We start from the raw sequence: 20,498 nt of genomic DNA, 5'->3' as shown, positions 1-20,498 counted from the left end.
CCTGGTCTTTATCCTTTATCTGTCAAGCCCTCTTCTCGCTTGTGATTCTGTCTTGTGGGTTTGGCCTTAAATCCCCTGATAGGCCAATTTCCCTTAGAGAACTGACAAAACATCCAAGCTTGGGAAGGCCTGGTCTTGCCCACACCGCCTTTCCACAGTCCACGTGGCCACACATGTCCCCAGCCTTCCTCACTCTGGGTTTCTGCACCTGCTCCTCCCTCAACATGGAACATGGATCTCGCATTCCTCCACAGGGCTAGCCCCTAGACTCAGGGCAGGCACCACCACCCAAAAGAGCCCTTCGCCTGTCTAAGCTGCAAGCCCAGGGACACTTAGAGGAATAAGGCTGCAGTTCGCTATTTCTAGGACCAAGTCATTGTGGGGAACAGGCCTGCCTTTGAACAGACACCCTGTGGCTACTATGCTCTGCCTACAACTGGGCCATCTATCTGTCTGTTTGCCTCCACCAGACAGTGGCTCTTAAAAGAACGTCTGTGGCCTTAGTACCCACACCTAGGGGAGGCAGGCAGACTCAAGGAAATGGAAGAAAGAAGGGAGGAGTCCATCTTTGGAATAATCCAGCCAACTCCGTTAACGTCTCCAACCTCAGCATTTGCCTGGAGGACACAAGATATAATCCTTCCCAACTCTTCCAGGGCTCCAATGTTTCTCCGTTCCAACACGAAGCCAACGCACATACATACACACGGCACCTGCGGCTCAAGAACCAACTCACAACAGAGCAACTAGAGGGCAAAGGGAAGGGTGTTGCTTGGGGGACAGGTGCACAGCCCCACTTGTGGCCTCTATTGGAGCATGTGTTCCAGAGCAGCCAGGACAGGCAGTCAGGTGTGCTGAGTGAGACACTTATGCCAGGATAAAGCCAACTGACCATCTGACTTTCTTTCCACAGTCAAGAACAGCTCCTATGAACCAAGAGCTAATTTAAAATAATAAATAAATAAATAAGGCCCAGGGATCTTCCAAACCAGCTTCCTTGTTCTGGTACAAGTGGTCTCCCTTTTGCAAAAGAGAAATGTGTGTCCCAGGATGAGACGATCGGCTTGAGACCCATCAGCCACCTTAACTCTTACAGCCTCCCAGATAAAAGACTACATTTCCCAGCCTTCTTTGCAACTAAGCCACGTGACCAGATTCTGGCCAATGAGACATGAATGCAAGTGATTCTAGGTTCAGGGATGTGCATAGTTGTGTACCCCCATTTCTCATCTTTCTCTTTCTCAATGCCTGGCAAACCATCCTGGACCGCAAAGCCAAAGGCAACACCTTAGAGAGATGGAGCAGCAACAGCACCCAAAGGCCAGGGCCCCCATGGGAACCACCACACTCAACACAAATCGCTCATGCACTTCAAGTGAGAACAAAAGAAAGCAACTTATTGTTCTCACGCCTACCCATTCAGACAACTACTATCAAAGAAGGGAAGGAAGGAAAAGCAGACAAGAGCGCATGTGGGCAAGGGCTTGAAGAGCTTAAAGCTCTTATGCACCACCGGGTGAACTGTGAAATGAAACAAGATGGCAACTCTTCAAAACACCAGGAACCAAACTGCTAGCAGACCCAGAAATCCCACTCACAAGCCAGTTCTCCAAGAGAAGTTTGTGCACCTGTGTTCTCGGAAGCACTGTTTCCCAAACACAGAAGCAGCCCAAGCATCCAGCGAGAGAGAGGTAAATGGCTCAGCTCCCTACATCCATACTACCAGCTGTTACTCAGCTTTGAAAGAAGGAAATTCTGACCCTGGGGACGTCACCTGTGTGAGATGAGCTGCCACACAAGTGCGCCTACTGTACCATGCCACTTAGAGTGGATATCTGAAGTTGTAGGATTGCCAGCGGCAGAGGAGTGGGCAATGCAGAGCTGGTGCTTCCTGGGGGCAGGGCTCCAGGTATGCAAGCTGGACAGAGCTCTGGGGACAGCCAGCTGCAGTTGTCACACTGCACTATCAGAGCTTTAACGGATTATGCACTAGCTAACGGTGAAGACAGCAGATGGTAGGCAATGTGTATTTTACCACTGTAAACCGAGACCGGAAAAAGAAAAAAATCCTAAGCAGATAAGGTTCCTCAAGGAAGCTACCACTAGCTACAGCTCTGCTCCAGCTGCTGTGCCCCCATTTCCTCAGGAAGCCCTTCTTCCGACCAACCAGTCCCCCCCACCACCACCTTACCCTTACCACCAGGCCACAACGCCAGGACCCCAGCCACCCTGGAGACAGAGGGTAGACAGCTACTCTCGTGGCTTAAGAACTGCAGCTGCTGTTCACAGGGGCCCACTGGACTACCGAGGAGAGGAGGGGAAGTGGGCCTGACAGGTATCCCACCAGTGTGGATACCCCACAGAGGTGCACCCACTGCCCTGAGCAGCCCAGACACAGCTATGGTGGCCCCTGGGACAGGGAAGGGACCCCAGGATCTGACACAACCTTACCTCCTATCGCCCCATTTGACATCCATGCCACAACGGCACTGTGGGGTCTCTGGTTCCAGCAAATCCTCAAGGTCGGGGACAAAGGAGTTCTGAAGGGCAGGCTTGCCAGAGAAGTCCCCCTCCCTTTCTCTTCCTCCTCCTCCTCCAAAGCCAGGAGCACCCAGACCTCCGGAGCACCCAGACCCCTCGAGCACCCCAGGCTTGTTCTGGCCCCATCAGAACACCGTCACACCCGAGTGTTACTATGGCACTCTTTTATTTACAGAACACACAAATAAAGCATCTCAATGTTCATTTAGCAAACTGACCCACGCGTGTTTTGCTTTGTTTCTTTTTGGCACAAAGAAGGATCAATGATGGATCTCCCACCCCTCCCACCCCACCCATCCCCCCCAAAAAACAACAATCAATCAGAAACTCCAGAAGACTGGGCAGGTTCCCGGAGGGGTGGGGGGAAGGAGCAGCCACAAGACCCAGACAGCATCACCACAGACTGGAAAAAACGGACAGGTCACGTTCACCTCACAGTAAAAGCCTGCTGGCCGGCAGGCAGGCAGGCAGGCAGGCAAGGGCAGGGGCGGGTGGGCAGTTTTTCCACACTTGTGGGAGTAGGAGGTGGAAAGGCGGAAGGGTAGCACGTGACTCCTGCCAGAGGGAGAGAGACAGGCCTTGCCCCTTTTCTCTCTATCCTCAGACCTCCGGGAAGGAAGACAGTGCAAAGGGGGAGTCCCCCAGGCTCAGTGTCTTGGCAGGTGCCACTCCCCGTGGGGCGCCTATGTACACGCCAGTAGGGTGCTTGTAAACATCACCATGGTCCCCATGCAGACTCCGCCTCTGAGCTGGACTGCACGAGGTGGGGGTGGGGGAAGTCCATGGGAGATACCCTCTGACTTCGTGAGCCCCCCACGTTCCCCACCCCCTCCACATAGTGCAAATTCCAGAGGCAAAAAAAAGGGGGGCTGGGGGAGTGGGCGTGGGGTGGGGTGCAGGGTGGAGGCAGGGTAGTAAGGCAACAGTTAGAAACGGTCCCATCCATTGTATCAAAACCTCCTGGTCCCCCAGCCTCCCACGTGCCCACCCCCAGCCCCACCCCCAGGGTCAGTGGTCACGAGAAAGGGCGAAAGTCCCGCTCCTCCACCAGGCTGATTGATGGGTTCTTGAGCTCCTCTTCCGAGGTGGCCATCTTGTAGCCCAGCTGCGCCAGCACATGCTGGCAGGCATTCTGGGCGAAGGCCACAATGTCATAGGAGAGGCGGAAGCGCCACTTCTCGGCCGTGGCCGCTGAGTTTCGCACGGTGCCATATTTGTGTTTGCCCAGGGACGGGTCGCCCCGCGTGTTGTTCTGGATCCAGCGGGTCACGTGGCTGTCCAAAGGGATGCCCAGGAACCCATAGATCTCCTCTGTCTTCTTCATGGGGTTCCTGGCCAGGTCCTCGTAACGCACCAGCATGTACTTGCCCTTGAGCCACGGGGGTCGTGTGAGGCCCGTGGCCACGGAGTTGGAGAAGTCCTCGCACACCGTGGTCAGCTGTGTCACGTCCAGATTGTAGGGCTTCCTGCCAGTGCCGTACCACAGGCGCCAGAGCCGGTACGTGTCACGGAAGGTCTCGCTCCGAGATGCCAGAATGCCGCGAGGGTCCCGGACCAGCTGGATGACCTTGAGGTTGAGCCGGGGGTCTTCCACCAGGGCCCGCAGGTCATTCACTTCCGGCACGCGCACCGTCTTGATGGCCACATGGCTGCGCTCACGGCAGGCCTCTGCGGCCACAGTCAAGTTCAGCAGGCCGCACTTGCGCACGCAGTCCCCCTCTTCCAGGACGAGGTCGGGGGACACCCCGGGTGGGTCACACACGGGACGCGAGCAGAGCACCCGGCTGGCCCCACGCCGGAAGACCCTGTCGGTGGTGTGGTTGATGGGCGGCGGCTTGATGTAGTTCTCCAGGAAGTAGAGATCGCAGTCATACAGGCTGCGCAGGAGGTCTCGGCTGGCTCCTAGCATGACGCGCCGGTCGACGGGACTCTTGCCTTGGGTGAAGCGTGGGATGAGTGTGTTCTGGACGTGGTAGAGGGGCTCAAACAGGTAGAAGACGTCCAGGTGCTGGTTGAAGAGCTGACCCACGAAGGAGGAGCCGCTGCGTGTGGTGGCAAGGATGAGGATGTGGGTCTTGCGGGACGTATTGTAGGGAAAGGTGGGGCCCTCCTCACACAGCCGCTCGGCCAGCCCGGCCTCACTCAGCCCCGGGCAGGTGTGAAAGGATTTGGCAGTGAAGGTGCGAATGGCCGTGTACTGGATGGCTATGGAGGCCAGGGCGAGGAGGAGGACCGCCTTCCAGGAACATTGCATGGCTGGGCACCTTCATGGGGCTGCTTCTGCACGGCTCAAGGGCTGCAGACACAGGTGGCTGGGGTCAGGTACCTGCCCCGGGGGTTGGGATGCTGGCCTGCTCCCCAGGGTGCTCCCCCACCCCCGCCACACACACACACACACACACACACACACACACACCCTGATCACTGCTCAGACACACAGCAAGAGACCTCAGACGCCCTGTTCCCTGAGGGGTCTTACCTACACTGGCTGCAGAGGCTTCCCTGTGAAGTTCTGAGTTCCTTAAGGGGGACCCCCAGTTCCTACACTTCAGCCTACCCTGTGACTGCATGTCTCCACCAGCTCTCCCAAGTGATTACAGTGGCTCTTTCCCACTCATCCCTTTCATCCTCTGCCCCCCACCACTCCACCCGCACACCACCAGACAGAGGAAGGATCCCTGACAGTTGTCTGCCCAGCCCATGCCCCAGGGCAGGAAGGAACTACTCACCAAGGGCTGGGTTGGGCTGGGCTGGGGAAGGGGACCCCATGTGTGCACCGTCCCCCCCCCTCCGTACCCACCCACCCTGAGATGTGAGCCTCTGGATTCCTGCATAGACGGAGAGTCCATCTGCTGCATCCCTTCCCCCGGCCCCAGAGTCTGCTCTGACCACTGAGCCAACCAATCCCCAACAACACCGAGTGAACTGGCCTGCAAAGGTCTTAGCCCAGGGAGACAAGGCCTGGCCAGTCCCCTGGGGCTCCATCTCTAGCCCTGTATTCTCTGTGTGCACAAAAGGGGGTTGGGAATGAGGCTGGGGGTGGGGAACAGGAAGGACCCAGAGCAAGGAGCCGACTTGAGCATCTTGGCAGGCCCCAAGGTGGGGCAGGGCACTGGACTACCACGGGCAAGTCAACCACTTACCAAAAAGGGTCGGCTCCGAGTGGCGGAGTCTGTAGGCACCTGCGTCGTGTCTGGGCCTAGCCTGTGGTTCCAGCCTGTTCAGCAGCCCTATGGTCAGCAGACTGCAGGAAGGAGAAAGAAGGGTGGAGCTCTGAGGATAAGGTTGGGCTATGTGCCCCTGCCCCCTAGAACCAGGCAGTGAGGGTTCTGCCTATCCCCCACCCCACGCCCACCAACTATAGGTAACCTGGTGCCTGCTCTGACCCCGCCCCTAAGTTCTAACCCATCTAATCCACCCATTCATCCTAAAGAGGCATGGTGTCTCTGCCCACACCAGGGCTGAGTAATGGCCCAAGCACAGCCCAGATGGATTCTGCAATGAAGAAAGCATGGCCTTTTACAGTTCAACTTGTTCAGTAATGTCCACTCCTCCCTGCCCAAGACAGGGATAATGGAGGTGGGCAAGAATAGGGGAGCTCACCCCAGGTCTCCAGGTCCAAGGTCAGCTCTGGAAGGATGGCCAGGGAGGGAGTGAGCGACTTCATCCAACTGCACGGAGGAGGAGGCCAACTACCTGAAATGCAAGGCAGCAGTGGGCCAGGGTGCACTCCTGACCTTGATGTTGTTGGCAGTGGTTATGGAGACCAGAGCACAGAACCGTGGGCTGCTCAGCACCTGTCAGCACTTCGGGAAGTCTGTCCTGGAATCATCGAAAAGCCTGCTAAACCCTCACCTGGTAGGTTCCCCCAGCGCTGTCAAGCAGCCCTCGTTCAGCAGCAAAGCCATGTCAACAGAAGAACACAGCATCCTGCAGGTGGACAGTGCGGGCTGGGCTGCTGTTCTTGGCACCACAGTTGAAACGACGACCAGGAAGACATGTGCGAACTGGGCATGCCCTTGCTGTGCAGGCATCAGCTCGTTTTGCCCTCATAGTGCCCCATTTTACGGACAGACAGACCGTGGCTGTTCCAAGGCTTCTAAGCTCAGCCCACAAGGGAATGGGCGGAGCCAGGATCCCAGCCCAAAGAGTCTCCCCTTCTCCCCTAACCACCATCAGGACACTCCTCCCATCCCCACCAGTGTGGGAAACAGAACCCCTACAGTCTTCAACTTGACCCTGGGATCCCACTGGCCAAACTACAATTCACTGCAGGATTTTGATTTAAAAAAAAAAGCCGGGGGTGGGGTAGAGGCAGAGGGAGGGTTGGCATCTTGCCATCCAGCCCACTCCTCCACCCAGAGACAAGTCAAGTCCTGGACTGGGGGCTGCTGCTTTGCTGCTGGCTCAGATGTCACTGAAGGTGACAAACCCCAGAGGAAGTGACACTCAGCTCCACCATGTAGCTACAGTCTGGCCACCGGGGACAAAGGTCCGGCCACAGGCAGGCAGGGGAGGGCAAGGCCAGGGTGTGGGAATGGGCGGATGGGGGAAGCCGGGCTCTCCTGGCGGTCTCCCTGCTCTCCTGGAAGCCTGGCAGAGCTGGGCCCCAGGCTGGCCAAATGTCCTTGGTATGCAAGAAGCATCTGCCCTGGAAACCAGAGACCCCAAGGCCAGGGCCACTGCCAAAGACTCCTCAAGGGCCTCATCTTCCAAGCCGGGTGGTGGTTCTCAGAGGTCCCACCAGGGTACTGCATTCAGTCGCAGGAGGAAGCTCAGGTTTCAGCAATCCCTGCATTGGTCAAACTCCAGAGCCAGGCCCCTGCATACCCCCGACTTGCTATAAATGCAAAGCTGAGAGCTTGAGCTGGGGCCGGTCCCCCTGGCATTCAGCAGATGTATGCCCCAGCTACAAGGTGGTTTCAAAAAGTCAAGTGCATTTTTGGTGCAAAACCTTTTTTTTTCCTGAAATCCAAGCATAGGTTTTCCATAGTATACATTTTCCATGCGCTGTTTGAAGATCTCTCCTATGCTGAGACTTTCAAAGTTTTGGGCACCAAAGTAAACTTAGCTTTGAATTGTATATCCCATACACGGTTTTAGCTGGGATGCACTCGTGGGCTCTGGAACCAGCCCTGTGGAGCTTGATCCAATTAGTCACTGGCTGGGGGGAACGCTGGCACCAATTCTTTCATCTCTCTGGCAGAAGCGAGTTTTAACAAAGGTACTGTGAGGACTAATTAGTCAACAGAACAGCGAGAACAGCGCTGATCAACGATCAGTACATATTCTCACTAGTAAATGTCTGGCTTGCTTTCTGTCTTGGGGGAGCACTCACTCAGCCAGGGCCTCTGTCCACCCACGCCTCCTGTTTTCCTGTCGCCCCTCTGCCGCCTCCTCCTCGGGGGACCGGCGTCGTGGGCTGGACCACCGCAGTGGCTTTTCTGCTGCCCTCCGGTGGCCATCCCCGGCAGCGCGGCCTCTGGGCCGTGCATCTCTGAGCTGGGAGTCCGCGGCCCTGCTGGGCTGCAGCGGGAAGCGAGGTCGCAGGATGCGGCGAGTTGTGAAGGCGCACGCCCCTCCCCTCCTCGGCTGGGCCGAGCAAGCAGCAACAGGCGGCCAGGCCAGGCCACCTCCCGGGTCTCATCCGCTCCAGCAGGGGAAGGCACCCTGAACGGAATGCCTCAGGCAGGAAGAGCCCGCACAGCCTTTGCCTTCCTCGGGCCGGCGACCTTGGACTCACCCCCCCCCTCGCCTCTCTGCGCCTGGGTTTTTCCATGGATCCTGCCGGCTCTGAGCATGGGAATGCTCTGAATCCCACCCGGCCACAGCCCCCGTTGGAAACACAGTCTCTCTTTTTCCACACATGATCTACAACATTCTTGGACCTTTTGAAGGCCACGCACAGACACCCCTGCCCAACAGCCTCCCCGACCCCCCGGGGGCCTGCCCCCAGGACTCCATCAGGAAAGGTTCCATGAAAAGGCTCACAAAAGGTAACACGGGATAGCCAGCCAAGATGTGGGATGACTGAGCTCTACATGCGTGTGAAAGCCTGCCACTTGTGGTTTTCCAAAAGAGGGGGGCTGTGAACACACACGTGTGCACACTCATGTATGCCGAGCCACCAGCGGCAGAATCTGGAGTGAGCTGGGGACGGCAGGTGCCCTCAGAGAGGGTGGAGAGGGCCGGGCCCCTGGGGTCGGGGTGGGGAGCAGTTCACACTGAGCTTCCTGGGTCAGTAGGGGGACACCAAGAAGTCACACCACCCAAAGCTGGAGAGGTGACAGATCGTAAGGAGCCATTGGCACCTCACTGCACCTCTCCTCACAGCCTATGCCCAGGGCACCACAAACCAGCTCACCTGTCCCCTACTTCTACGAGCCCGGGGCTGAAGTTCTTGCCTTTTCCCCTGAATGGGGCTCTCTGCCAAGGTGTGCCACTAAGGACAGGTGCAGACTGCGGGAGGGTGAGGCAGTGGAGTGGCAGGGGACACCCAACAGACAACAGACTTTTCCTCCCGTGAGACCCCTCCCACAACAATAATAATAATAACCTTTTGAGAAAAGCTGAAATGGATGGGAGAAAGATCAGTGCAAGGAAGTGGAGTATGATGGGGACTGGACCAGGGTGGATGAGCCCCAAGGTGCTGGGGTCCCAAGGACAGGATGGGGCAGGGCCACCGGGCAGGGAGGGAGGAGGTGCAGGCCTCTGGGGTGGAGCCTGCAGAGCAGGGGATGCATTATCCAGGGTATTCAGGAACCAGGGCTCATCTGCTCCAGATGCTGGTTCAGTGAAGGCTAAAAAACACATAAGGCAGCAGGGGGTGGCTTTTTTTTTCTTCTTAAGAGGGGAGGGGGGACAAGGCAAGGGAAGAAATAAGCAAGGGTACGAAAAGTCTGCAAGAGTCAAGAATCAGCTGCGCATATAAAACTCAAGCCACTGGCCAGCTATACGAAGGGCTCAGAGCTTCCCAGCAGCCAAAGGGAAAAGGGAAAGATGTCACAAGTTTTTGTGTACTCAGTCCAGCCCAGGAGTTCTAGAGGGACTCCTGGGGAGCCCCCTGTATAGACCACCCTCCAGATGTCACACCCACTAAAATGGTAGGACAGGTTTCCTGGGGGCATGGCCTACAGCATACTTCTAGGGGTGTGTGTGGTGGCAGAGGTGGGGAGCGTGGTCTGATGAGCTCTGTATACCAGTTCCAGGGTTCCCAAGTGCCCCAGCCCAGCCCAGCCACAGCCCCTGGGGGTGTCCTCTGAGTATCCCAAGCATCCTTGAGCAGTTGTCCACAGGCACCAGGGAGGGGGGCAGCCTGTGGTGGCAGCTGGACGGTAGGATGGGATTGGGTTTGAATCCTGCCACCCAGCACCTAACTCCAGAAGCACCAGGGGATCCTGAGCCATGAGCTGGGGAGAGAGGCTTGCAGGCACTGCCAGTGCTGGCCACATAACAGGCTGCTGGTGGAGAAGGAGCCAAAAGTATGGCGTGCAGGGACTGCTCGAGGACGCCACCCTTAGTGGCCCTGGTAGTGACTGGGAAAACTGAGGCCATAGGCTTCCTCTACTGAGGCATTCCAAGCCGTGCCCTGATCTCTCTCCTCCCCCTCCCCTTATTACCTCCCCCTACAGGCCTCACCCTCCTGGGGGCTCCTGGCAAGTGGGCAAACAGCTGGCCTGCTGGCCCCACACACGGCCCCAGTGTGCCCGGTTCCTGTCGTAGGGAGGGATGAGTCACAGGCCTGGTTCCCTGTCTCAGTCAGGCCTGTGATAGGCGGAAAGGCCTCGGTTTCCTGTCTCCGCGCCCCCGCCACTCCCTCCTCCCGCCCCCACAACCCTGTGCAGCCACAACAGTACCGAGGCCCCGCCCGCTGGACCCCAGGGCCTCTCTTCCCATCCTCCCAACTTCCAGGATGGGAAAACATCAACAAGGGGGAGAGCGCAGGCAGCTGCAGAGGCGTGCCCTGCTTGGGGAAGGAGCTGACTGTCTTGCCAGCCACCTGCAAGGGGCCGAGGGACTGAGACCTCAGGTTAGGCAGAGAAGGGGCAGATAGTTGGCCCAGCAGTAAAGCTGGCCACTTGAGTCATGTGGAAGTCCCCACTCTGTTCCCAACCCCAGCTTCCTGCCAATTTGCACCCAAGGAGGCCACAGGTGATGGCTCAAGGCGCTGGGTCCCTCCCACCCCCTTGGGAGACCTGGATTGAGTTCTTGACTTCCAGGTTTCCACCAGGTCATGGCTGTTGAAGGCATTTGGGAAGCAAAGCAAGTCTCAACCTCTCTTTCAAGCAAGCTAAATAGGTAAACAAATAAAAGGATAGAGGAGCTACTGGAAGTGAAGCCAGGGATGGTCCCCCCACACACCAGGGTACCAGGTGCCAGGTGCCAGGGCTGCCTCTCTCAGGTAGACTGCCCAAGCAGGTAGACCGGCCAGCTGTGTCCAGGCAGCCCACAGTGAGGCCGGGATTCAAACTCAGTTTTGGGAACTTAAGCTATCCTCGGTCCCAGAAAGGGGAAGAACAGGGGACATCAGAGCCCAGGTGACCACCATGGACATCAGGACATGCTGATGCCAAGATTTTTTTAAGCTTATTTTATTTTTATTTATTTGAAAGTCAGAAGGACAAAGAGAAAGGGATAAAAAAAGAGAGAGAGAAATCGTTTTATCCACTGATTTACTCCCAAATGCCCACAACAGCCAGGGCTGGGCCAGGCCGAAGCCAGCAGCCAGAAACTCCATCTGGGTCTCCTATGTGGGTGCCAGCTTGAGCCATCAGTAGCTGTCTCCCAGGGTGTGAATTAGCAGGAAGCTGGAGCACAATTGGCAGCAGGATTCCATTCCAGGCACCTGATATGGGATGCAGGGGTCCCAAGAAGCAGCTTCACCGCGGTACCAAATGCCCACTCCCTAGGCACCTCGACCTCGGCACTCCCTCAATATAGATGATGGCTCATCAAGTACCTGCTCACTATCTACAAGGAACAAGTCCCTAGTTGGGGGGGGGGGGGAGTACAGGGAGGGACCCCTTGGTCCCCAGGTGGGTCTTGGGCCAGTCCCTGGGTTGCTCTCCCTACCCAGCTGGAATGAAAATCACCCCGTGGGGCAACAGGGCCCAGCAACACCCAAATTGCACACAGTCAGAAAGACACTGGAGCAGGTGCTCACTGCCACCTGTTCTCAGAGCATAGAATGGGGCACAGGGATTGGGCTCTGAACCCAGTCAAGCCCCACCTCCCACCCCCTAAACTCATCACCAGCTTGCAGCTGGTCCCAAAAATGCCCCTTGCAACATGATTCACTTTGCCGCCCCTCTCTTCTGGGGTCTTACACACAGTGTGGGCCCACCCACTGGGCATACAGCCACCCACAGGAATGTGTACACCACACCATCGGGGCAATCCTCCCTATGAGCCTAGGAGGTGAAGGAGGGGACCAAGGTCCAGAGAAGTCACTGCCTTGACCAGCCAGCTCAGCAGTGCAGGAGGCAGAGAACTGAATTCCAGCCTTGAGGCACTGTGTGTGTGCAATCCCCGGAGAGCTAAAGCTCTCCCTAAGTGTTTCCTTCTTACCTACCCTGAGCCCTAAAAACGCTTGCCTCACCTCACCCCTTGTAGCTCCTGGCCAGCTCAGCCCACACCTGGGCAACCTTGCAGGGGAGGCCGCGCCCACCTCAGACAGGTGAGAGTCTTAAAGAAGATACACCCATAAAGCAATTATTAGCAGGGTGACCAGCCCTAGGTCATCACTCCATCCCTGGAAGCTTCAGGACATCAGAGTGGGACTTGCTCTGGAGGATAGTTCAGGCCCGCCCCCATCCCTGGTCTTCCTTCCCCCAAGGCCCAGCTTGTAGCCCCCAGCATCCCTCAGGAACTTCAGGGAGATCCCAAACAATCCAGCCAGCACCAGCAGAGCCCTCACCCCTCCGGGGGCCAGGGTTGCGGAAGAGAAGGGACCGGGAGGGCTGAGACAGCAAGGTCCACAGCCTGCAGCCTCCCAGCTCTCACGGAGGAGTCAACACCCAGCAGGAGCTTCCAAATGTTTAGTAAGCGCAGGCACCCCATGCCCCCACAAAACACCGTGGGGATTTCTAAAGAACAAATCATGCCTGACAAACTTGATAGCTTTCTTGATAGAATTACAAGCCTGGTGGATGAAGGAAATGCAGGCAGGGTAATATATCTTGATTTTTAGCAAAGCATTTGATACAGCGCCTCAAGTAATCTTACAAAATTAATTCAAACAGACTTGGCCCTAAGCACTTGTCGTGAGGCCTACAAGTAAGAGAGGGCAGGTCCCCGGGGTGCTTGGTGAGGGGAACGAATTGGGCGAAGCAGGGGCTGGCAGAGAAGCAGTGTTTGGGAGTCAGGCGGAGTGGGTGGGGGAGCAGGGCCTGGGTCCCATCTTACCTAACGTCTTCATTAATGACCCTGAGAGAGGGAGTAAACAGCCCGCTAATGAAATTTGCAGAGGATATTAAATTGGAAGGTGTTGTGAACACCAATGAGAACAGCAAAGCGGTCCAGGGAGACCCTGGGAGTAAAGCCTTGGCAGGAAGCTGAGAGCCGGGCCGGGTGGTGGGGGAGATTGCTGGGTGAGCCTGGAGGAGGGCATTCCCATGACTGGCTTGGAGCCGGGAGGGGTCCCAGCTGGCTTGGCTCCTGGCCAGCCCCAGCAGGCCTCAGGAATCTCAGTTTCCCCATCTGTAAAATAGAAGGAAGGGCTGACAGGATGCTGTGCGGCTGACACCTGCCAGCGATGGGTGGGAAGGGGGCAGCTGCAGGAAGCTGGAAGCTGGAGTTCATCTCAGAGAAGAGGGAGGGGATGGGCTGTGTGAAAGATCAGGGCTGTGGAGGGAATCTCTGGAGGGACCATTACTGCCTCCCACATTTCATACATCTCCCCATGTAAGCCTTGCTTCTACCCCAGCTGGCCAGGCAATCATTGTTCAGCAGGTAATAGCCAGGCTGGGTGACCTGGCGGGGACAGGGGGAGGGGGTCAAAAGGAGTGGAAGGTGGTGGGAAGAGGTAGTGTCCGTTAGCATCCTTCTGAAAGGTTCTTGATATCATTTTAGCTGATCACCAGCAGGGAGATGCTTCTCCAGGTAGTGAACTAGAGTCTGTAAGATCAGGGACAGTGGCCTGCCCCACCCCATCCTCTTCTCTCCACCAGAGAGGTGCTTGTCCCAGCCCCAGAGGCTCCAGGGCCAACAGGAACCCTGAACCAGGGTGGGAAGCCAAGGCAAGAAGCCACCTGGCCATGGGAACTTGGTGAACTGATTCCTTTAAGACTCCTGGATAGGTAAGCTCCAGCAGGCAAGAGGCGGGGGCTCTTCCCACTGGGGAGGTTGGCCGAAGGATGCTTCCAACAAGACAACAGCCCAGGAAGATGCAGGACCCATCTGCTGGGACTGGGCACCAGATAGGTGTACCCATAGTGGGTAGGGGAACTCATAAGGAGGACATAAAATTGATACTTCCTATGGCCTCAGGCTAAGCTATCCCCATAGTAACCCCCCATGATAGACACTCTTCCTCCCACCTATCCCCTGCCCTGTGTCACAGAGGAGGAGACCGAGGCATGGGATGGTAGCCAGGAACCCAAAGGCCCAGTCAGGGGCTGCTGGACAGCACTCCAGCGGGTCGCCAGGGGGGCCTGTGCCCCTCCTCCAGGGGAGGTCAGGCACCTGGCCATAGCTCACAGCGCCTCTCCTTCAGTCCATACTTGTGGTGCCGGATTTTACTATAAGGTTTCCCTCCCCTCCCCAACCCCCATCCCCATCGCAGCGCTACACCGAGTCCTCCCAACGAGTCTGTTTCCATGGAAACCATACAGTGACTCAGGGCTTCGGGACCTTCTCTGAACCAGATTATGAATATCAATGCTCTCCTCCCCACACAGTTGCAGAGTAGAGTTGGGAAAGTAGAGAGTGGGCAAAAAGGAGGCAGGTGGGGATGTGGTGGGCCTGGAGAATCCAGCATGGTGGGGTAAGGACCCCCTCCCTACCTCCAATGGAACTCAAGGGAGACCCATTCTGGCACAGACCTGGTACCCACACACCCCTGGGTTGGCACCACCAGCACCACCCCTCCTCTGGATCTGAGGCCCTGTGGAGCTGGAGTTAGGGGAGAGGAGGAGACAGGAGGAGAAAGTGAACAAAGGGTCCTACACCCTTCTTCTAAGAGGGGCCTACAGAGCAGAGAAGCCTTAAAGGGCCCAGGAGCTGTGGGTGAGGGGGTGGGGGTGTGAGAGGCCAGGAAGAGCTATCTACAAGAAGAGCTTGACTTTTAATCAACTATTCAGCAAAGAATGAAATGTGGATTTGGTGGGGGCAGGGGTAGGGGTAGGACTGTGTTCAGCGAGAGAGAGCCTCCCCTGCCCCACTGCTTGGGGGATCTTTAGCAGACACATCCTCCTGTCCCTCTGCCCCTCTCTCCACCATGGCTAGCCAGGCCTCAGCCAGGAGTAGCAGGAGTAGCCAAGAGCAGGTGAAGGCAGCGAGGCAGGGGTGGAGGGTGGTGGCAAGGGCATGGGGCGGGGGATGAAACTTTGCAGTGTGAGGCTCCTGCACACAGGGGCCTCAGGCCAAGGGCAAGTCCACCTCCCATTCCCCCACCCACCCCCTTTCCCCAACAGCTCCCTAGAGACCCAAGAGGGTGAGGGGATGCAAGCAGTGGGAAGCCTGATAGCTCCCTGGTGAATTCAGCCCTGTGAGTCATGACGGTGAAAAGCACTTTTTGGAAAAGAAAACAGGGTCACGCTGACGCCTGTGAGTGTTGCCAGCCCAGGATGCCAGCCTGCCAGCCTGCCAATGGCCTACCCAGGTAAGGCCTCCTCACCTGAGTCTACCCTGAGAAGGAGGAATCCCTGAAGCTCCAGCCAGTGCCTGTGAACTGTGCTCAACAACTGTGTGCCTCTTACCCCTACTGGCTTGTCCAGTGGCTTTGCCAAAAAACAGCCACCTGCCCAGTTCAGGGGGCCACCTCCCCACCCACCCCAGGGCCCGCTGCAGAAAATCCTGGGCTGGATTCCGGTCCCTGGTTTGGCCCTGCACAGCTTTCACCCAGACGCGGTCTCTACTCCTGGTCAGTGGTTGAGCCTGTCCTTTGGAGGAGCCTCATACCAAACGCACTTCAAGTCCACCACAGCAAGCCGGCAGCACAGGAGCCTAGGAACCTCGCCAGGGGAAAAGGCAGGATGGCTAAGGGATGAGGGTGCGTGGGGGTATTAAAACCAGGCTGCGGTGCCCGCTGCGAGGTCTTTCCAGCGTCTCCCTCACCTCCCTCGGGCAGCTTGGCCTTCGAACCCACAGCATGCCTGCGGGGACCACTTGGGGCTGGAACTGCGAAAGCCAGCTTGGGTCACTGGAGCCCAAGAGAAGCTCCTCCCCGATCCAATCCCCCTGGAAAGCAGCAGAAGGGTTTGTTCTGGCTTCTCGTGGAGGGGAGGAACTCTGCGCCATCCGGCTGTACCATCCTCCCACCTCCTCGCCCAGCGTGCTTGGGTAAGGATGCGGGGTCAGAGCCCCAGGCAGGAGTAAAAAGACTCCCCTTACCACCAGCCTGCAGAGTGCAGCCCGGGTTTGCAAAGTTAGTGGCGGACGTGGGGTCTCAGGGGCAGGCTGTGGACGGGATGGTGAGCCCGGAGCAGCCACCCCGGGTGCGCTCGTTGGCACAGGGTGCGCTGCACTGGGGCGGGGGGCACCGCACCTCTCAACTTTGCTGCCCTCCCCACAGCCGGACAGGGAGGGCCGGGGCGATCGCGGCACTCCCTGGCCACCAGCGCCCATCCCTGCCCTGGGGCCAGCAGCACAGCCACTGGTCCCGTCACCGACCTCGGTGCACTGCCGCTGGCCACCAGCCCCGAGCCGAGGGGCGTCTCCCAGCGCACTCGCGCCCCTCCCGGCAGCTGCGGTGGAGTCCGCTCCTGCCTGCCTGCCTGCCTGCCTGCCCGCCCGCCGGGGGGTGGAGGGGGGCCCGCGGAGCTGGCCGATACCTGGTCGGGGGCGCGCCGGGAGCCGCAGCGGCGCCCAGTTCCGGCTCCATCCTCGGGTCTGGAGTCAGGTTCGCCGGGGGTCCACGGGTGGCGGCGGCGGCGGCGGCATCCTCCGCCTCCCGCGCCCTCCTCCTCGGCCCCCCTCCTCTCCGCTTCTCCTCCTCCGCCTCCGCGCGCCCCTCAAGGGCCCCTCTTCATGGCCCAGGAAGCGAGCCCCGGGAGGCTCCAGCAGCCCAAAAGCGTCCTCTCTCCGGAGGCTGAGCGGGGAGGAGGGCCGGGGCGCGGGAATCGGAGAGGTGCCGGATTGGGAAGGGATGGGGGGCGGGGATCAGAACCCTAGGCCCCGCAGCCCTGCAACCCCGCAGCCCGGAGCAGAGTAGAGCAGCAGCCGCAGGCACCGGATCCTCGCGGAGCACTCGCCTCGCGTCCCCGAGGCAGCTGGGAGCAGCGGCGGCAACAGCGGCTACATAACGGAGCAAGCGAGCCACGGGCGCTGCTGCGGCCCGGCTCCACCCCCTCGAGCCGCCCGCCCCTCGCCTGCCGCCCGCCCCCGACTCCCCACCCCTTCGCAGCCCCGATAGCGAGCGCTCCGGGACACCCCCACCACAGGCTGGCACTGGCCAACACCCCCCTCAACAACACCCACCGCCGTGGAGCCACGCCCCCCACCCGGGCCCTGGGAGGGCTGCGGGCAAGAGGGAGGGTGCAGGCTGCGCACAGGCCACCTCACCCTGCCCGGTCCCTTCTACCCCCACCCAGCCCGAGGGACTGCCAAAGCAAACGCCCCCGGGTCCCAAAATGCGGTCCAGGACCCACTGACCTTTTGTGCCCCCTTGCCCAGCCAGCACTAGGGCGGGACCCACCACCCACACCACAGCCCTCATCTACCGCCCCGCCCCTGGACTTCTCAGCCGCCCTTCTGGGGGAGCAGGCACCGGGGGAGCCTAGGGGAGCCTTAGGGTGGGTTTGCAGCTGAGCGTCCTGCGCGCCCACCCCTTTTCCCTGCCAGACTGCGGCTGGCGCTCCCCACGGGCGGGATCCACAGCCTCCGCCACAGCTGTTAGGATGCCACAGTGCCTGTGCCAACCTGAGACACCCACCCCACCCCCCCGCAGAGTGCCCTAGACCTTCATTCTGTGCCCAAAACAATGAGCATGTCCCGGGCCCTGTGATCCGCGGCCCCAGGTCTGCGGCGGGAGGACGGGTGACTGGCTAGTTAGGAATCCCAGCTAGGCCACCAGCACTTCTGACCATGACCGTGGCCAATCCAGAGAAGGGACAGGTGTTTTGGCCCTCAAGGCCTCTGACCTCTTCACCTGGGACCCTGCCCTGATCTTCCCAGGCGGTGGCGGGTAGAAGGACATCTAAAACTTTGTGGTTCCACAAGGGAGGATGAAGGGTGGTGGTAATGGATGGCTCAGACCCCTCCCCACCAGGAATGTCTGCAAAGCCTCAAGCAGAGTATCACAGTGCAGAAGGTTGGCACAGGCACTGTGGCATCCAAGCAGCCCGCCACATGTGTGCTGTGTGACTTTGTGTGAGCAGGACAGCCTCTCTGTGTGCCTCCCAGTTCCCACACATTACCTAGCAGTCCTCACCCGGTGGCATTGCTGGGGGCACCAGATGGTCCAATCACAAGTGCTCAACAGTCACACGGCACCCTTACCCTTCCAGGCTGGTGGGTGCGCAGGGTAGCAGGGAAGGGGCCTCGGACTCAGGAACCTGCAAGGGAAAGTGAGGAGGAGGATTAGCAAGAAAGGCTGCCCTTCCCCTCCCTCTCCCCCAGAACCAGGTAGCATCAAGGCACATGCCTCAAGGGTCCCACCAGACCCAAGGGCTGCTAATCTTGGTCGGGAGGGCAAAGCCATAATTATGAACTGCCCCATCCACCCCGCCGCACCACACTGCCTGCTGACCTTGAGCTGGTTCCTGGACTCTGCGGAGTTGGAACGGCTCACATGACCTGTCCAGAGTCTCCCTAGGCCCCAGCGACCCCCATCCATCCACTGCAGTGGGTGGAGCCTGACTTCCAAGGCGGCCAGAGCTGTTTCCTCACCTGTCCCCAAAAGCTCTGCACCCCTCCCTAGGGAACCAAGCTTTTGATGATGGTTCCCCTACCTCACCCCACCCCCCAAGGCTGAGCTACCAGAACCTTCCGTCTCACCCAGAGCTAATCCCTGCCCACATCTCCAACCTGGCAGAATAGCAGGAGTTAAGAGAAGACTTCCTCTATCTCACACGCTCAGATCCAGCGCCTCATCTTTCAAATTCTTGTGTATTTCGAGCGAGGTGTGCATCTGGCTGACACGGGAAGATTGGTGCAGTTGTAAAGATGGAGCGAGGGATTGGGAGAGTGTTTTTTCTTATTTTTAATTTCCAAAAGGACATTTAAAGTCTAAAAATAGAAAACCTGAGTCTCGGGAACACACTGGGGTTCTGTTGCTCGTTTCCCGGAGTCTCCTACCAGATGAATGTGGAGTTTCTGAAGCTCTGTGCTCCGGCAGGTGCTGGAGTCCAAGGAAGGAGGCAGGGGCAAGGCACTGAGCTGCCACCCAGTGAAGCAGCAGAGCAGAACCAGCGGGGCATGTGAGGAGAACCACCCATCATTATAGCATAGGAAGCCGAGAAAGATGGCACTTTGGAGAGCCATTCAGGGAGGACTTCTTGGAGGAAGAAGAGATCGACTGAGATTCAGCACCGGGATGGGGCTTATTAGTGAGATGCTCAGGCAAGTAATGGCTCAAGTTCAAGGTCTCACCCTGGGCCAGTCACTGTGCTGTTTGTTTTGCGGGAGTGGGTTTTAGAATTTAGCCCCTACAACAGCTGCACTAAAGAGGCATGACTGTTCCCATTTTACAGATGAGGGAATCGAGAGCCGGGGGTGGGTGGGAGGGGCAGAACACCTCGTCCTTGTGTGCAGTGATTAAAGAGTGCTAGACCAACTGTTCCCCTTGGCCAACCAGCCTGACCCCCAGGGAGGAGTGGGCAGGAAGACACAAGGAATCGGGCAGGCCTGGTAGTGGAACCTGCAGCAGCCCTCCGGCAGACACCCCCCTCCTGGGGTCCTCTATGAAGAGACGTTTCTCTACACCCCTAGGCTCGCAGGGACCTGGGAGATTCGGGGCTCAGGAACCAGGCCACTTGATATCTTGCAGCTGTCCGTGCAGTGACAGCAGTCTGTGCCACCCACCTTGTTATTTCAGTCTGCTCCCGGAGATGGATGCCCCGGGGTTTGATTTAAGATCCGCCGCCGCAATCCTCAATTTCCCATGTGTCGTGGGGCCTGCTGACAAGGCAGCCTGCGCTCGGGCGATGGCTGCCGGCTCTTCCCAACTTCAGACCTGGGAGACCGAAGCACCTGGCCAGAAAGTTCCCAGGCAGAAGAGCCCGCAGCATGGGCAGGCGTGGAGGTTATAGTGGCGTAAAGATGCCTGCATCCCGGATGGGAGAGCCTGGGACGGAGTTCTGCTTCCACTTCCAGTGCAGCTCCTGCTACTCTTAGGGGACAGTGCAAGTACTTCGGTCCCTATCACCCACGTGGGAGACCAGGATGGAGTTCTGGGCTCCTGACTTCAGCCTGGTCCAGTCCCAGTTCTCTCTCTCCCTTGCAAATAGATACATAACTTTTTTTTAAGTTGGTAGACATCGAGGACTAAAAAGTTTGCAAGAGAGAAAGGGAGAGGGGAGGGCCCAGGCAGAGATCAGCAGGCCCAGCTTTGCTGCTTGGAAGCCCACTCAGGAATGGGTGAGCCAGCCCCCTCTGGGTGATAGCCAAGGCCACGTGGGAAACCCAATGAACCTCCAACTCTCAGACGGCTCGCATCTTCTGCCTCAATTCTGCCCTCTTCTGGACAAATCGAGGGACTCCAACCTGCTTGTGGTTGCAGTTAGCTGGAGTGTTTTTGCAGCCCTGCTTCTGGCTAGACTCTCAGATCAAGGCCATTTTCTCCCCTACCCCCATGCTGC

The 20,498-nt window shown here is 58.3% G+C and overlaps 1 protein-coding gene and 1 long non-coding RNA gene across 3 annotated transcripts; both read right to left on the bottom strand.

Moving 5' to 3' along the window:
* Positions 1-2,688: 2,688 nt before the first annotated feature.
* On the bottom strand, positions 2,689-16,981 carry CHST1 (carbohydrate sulfotransferase 1). Of its 2 annotated transcripts, none has more exons than XM_058663127.1 (4): positions 16,533-16,981; positions 6,145-6,237; positions 5,685-5,814; positions 2,689-4,837 (listed from the first exon to the last, which is right to left on the bottom strand). In XM_058663127.1, exon 4 carries the CDS (start codon positions 4,793-4,795, stop codon positions 3,557-3,559), a length of 1,239 nt encoding a protein of 412 aa, XP_058519110.1. In that variant the 5' UTR covers positions 4,796-4,837; positions 5,685-5,814; positions 6,145-6,237; positions 16,533-16,981; the 3' UTR covers positions 2,689-3,556. The 2 variants fall into 2 exon arrangements, with proteins under 2 accessions (XP_058519110.1, XP_058519109.1); XM_058663126.1 differs by having other exon boundaries at positions 5,685-5,785.
* Positions 16,982-18,134: 1,153 nt separating this feature from the next.
* LOC131480070 (uncharacterized) lies at positions 18,135-19,086 on the bottom strand. Its single transcript, XR_009245233.1, has 3 exons — positions 18,943-19,086; positions 18,727-18,833; positions 18,135-18,254 (listed from the first exon to the last, which is right to left on the bottom strand). It is a non-coding gene; the product is annotated as an uncharacterized LOC131480070 (long non-coding RNA).
* Between the last annotated feature and the right edge of the window lie 1,412 nt (positions 19,087-20,498).

Source organism: Ochotona princeps, chromosome 4, assembly GCF_030435755.1.
Source record: "Ochotona princeps isolate mOchPri1 chromosome 4, mOchPri1.hap1, whole genome shotgun sequence".
Lineage (NCBI taxonomy): Eukaryota > Metazoa > Chordata > Mammalia > Lagomorpha > Ochotonidae > Ochotona > Ochotona princeps.
This window is presented reverse-complemented; position numbering and strand designations above follow the sequence as displayed.

Coding starts and splice junctions, on each gene's coding strand:
- CHST1 (XM_058663127.1), bottom strand. CDS start 4,795: ATGCAATGTTCCTGGAAGGCGGTCCTCCTCCTCGCCCTGGCCTCCATA.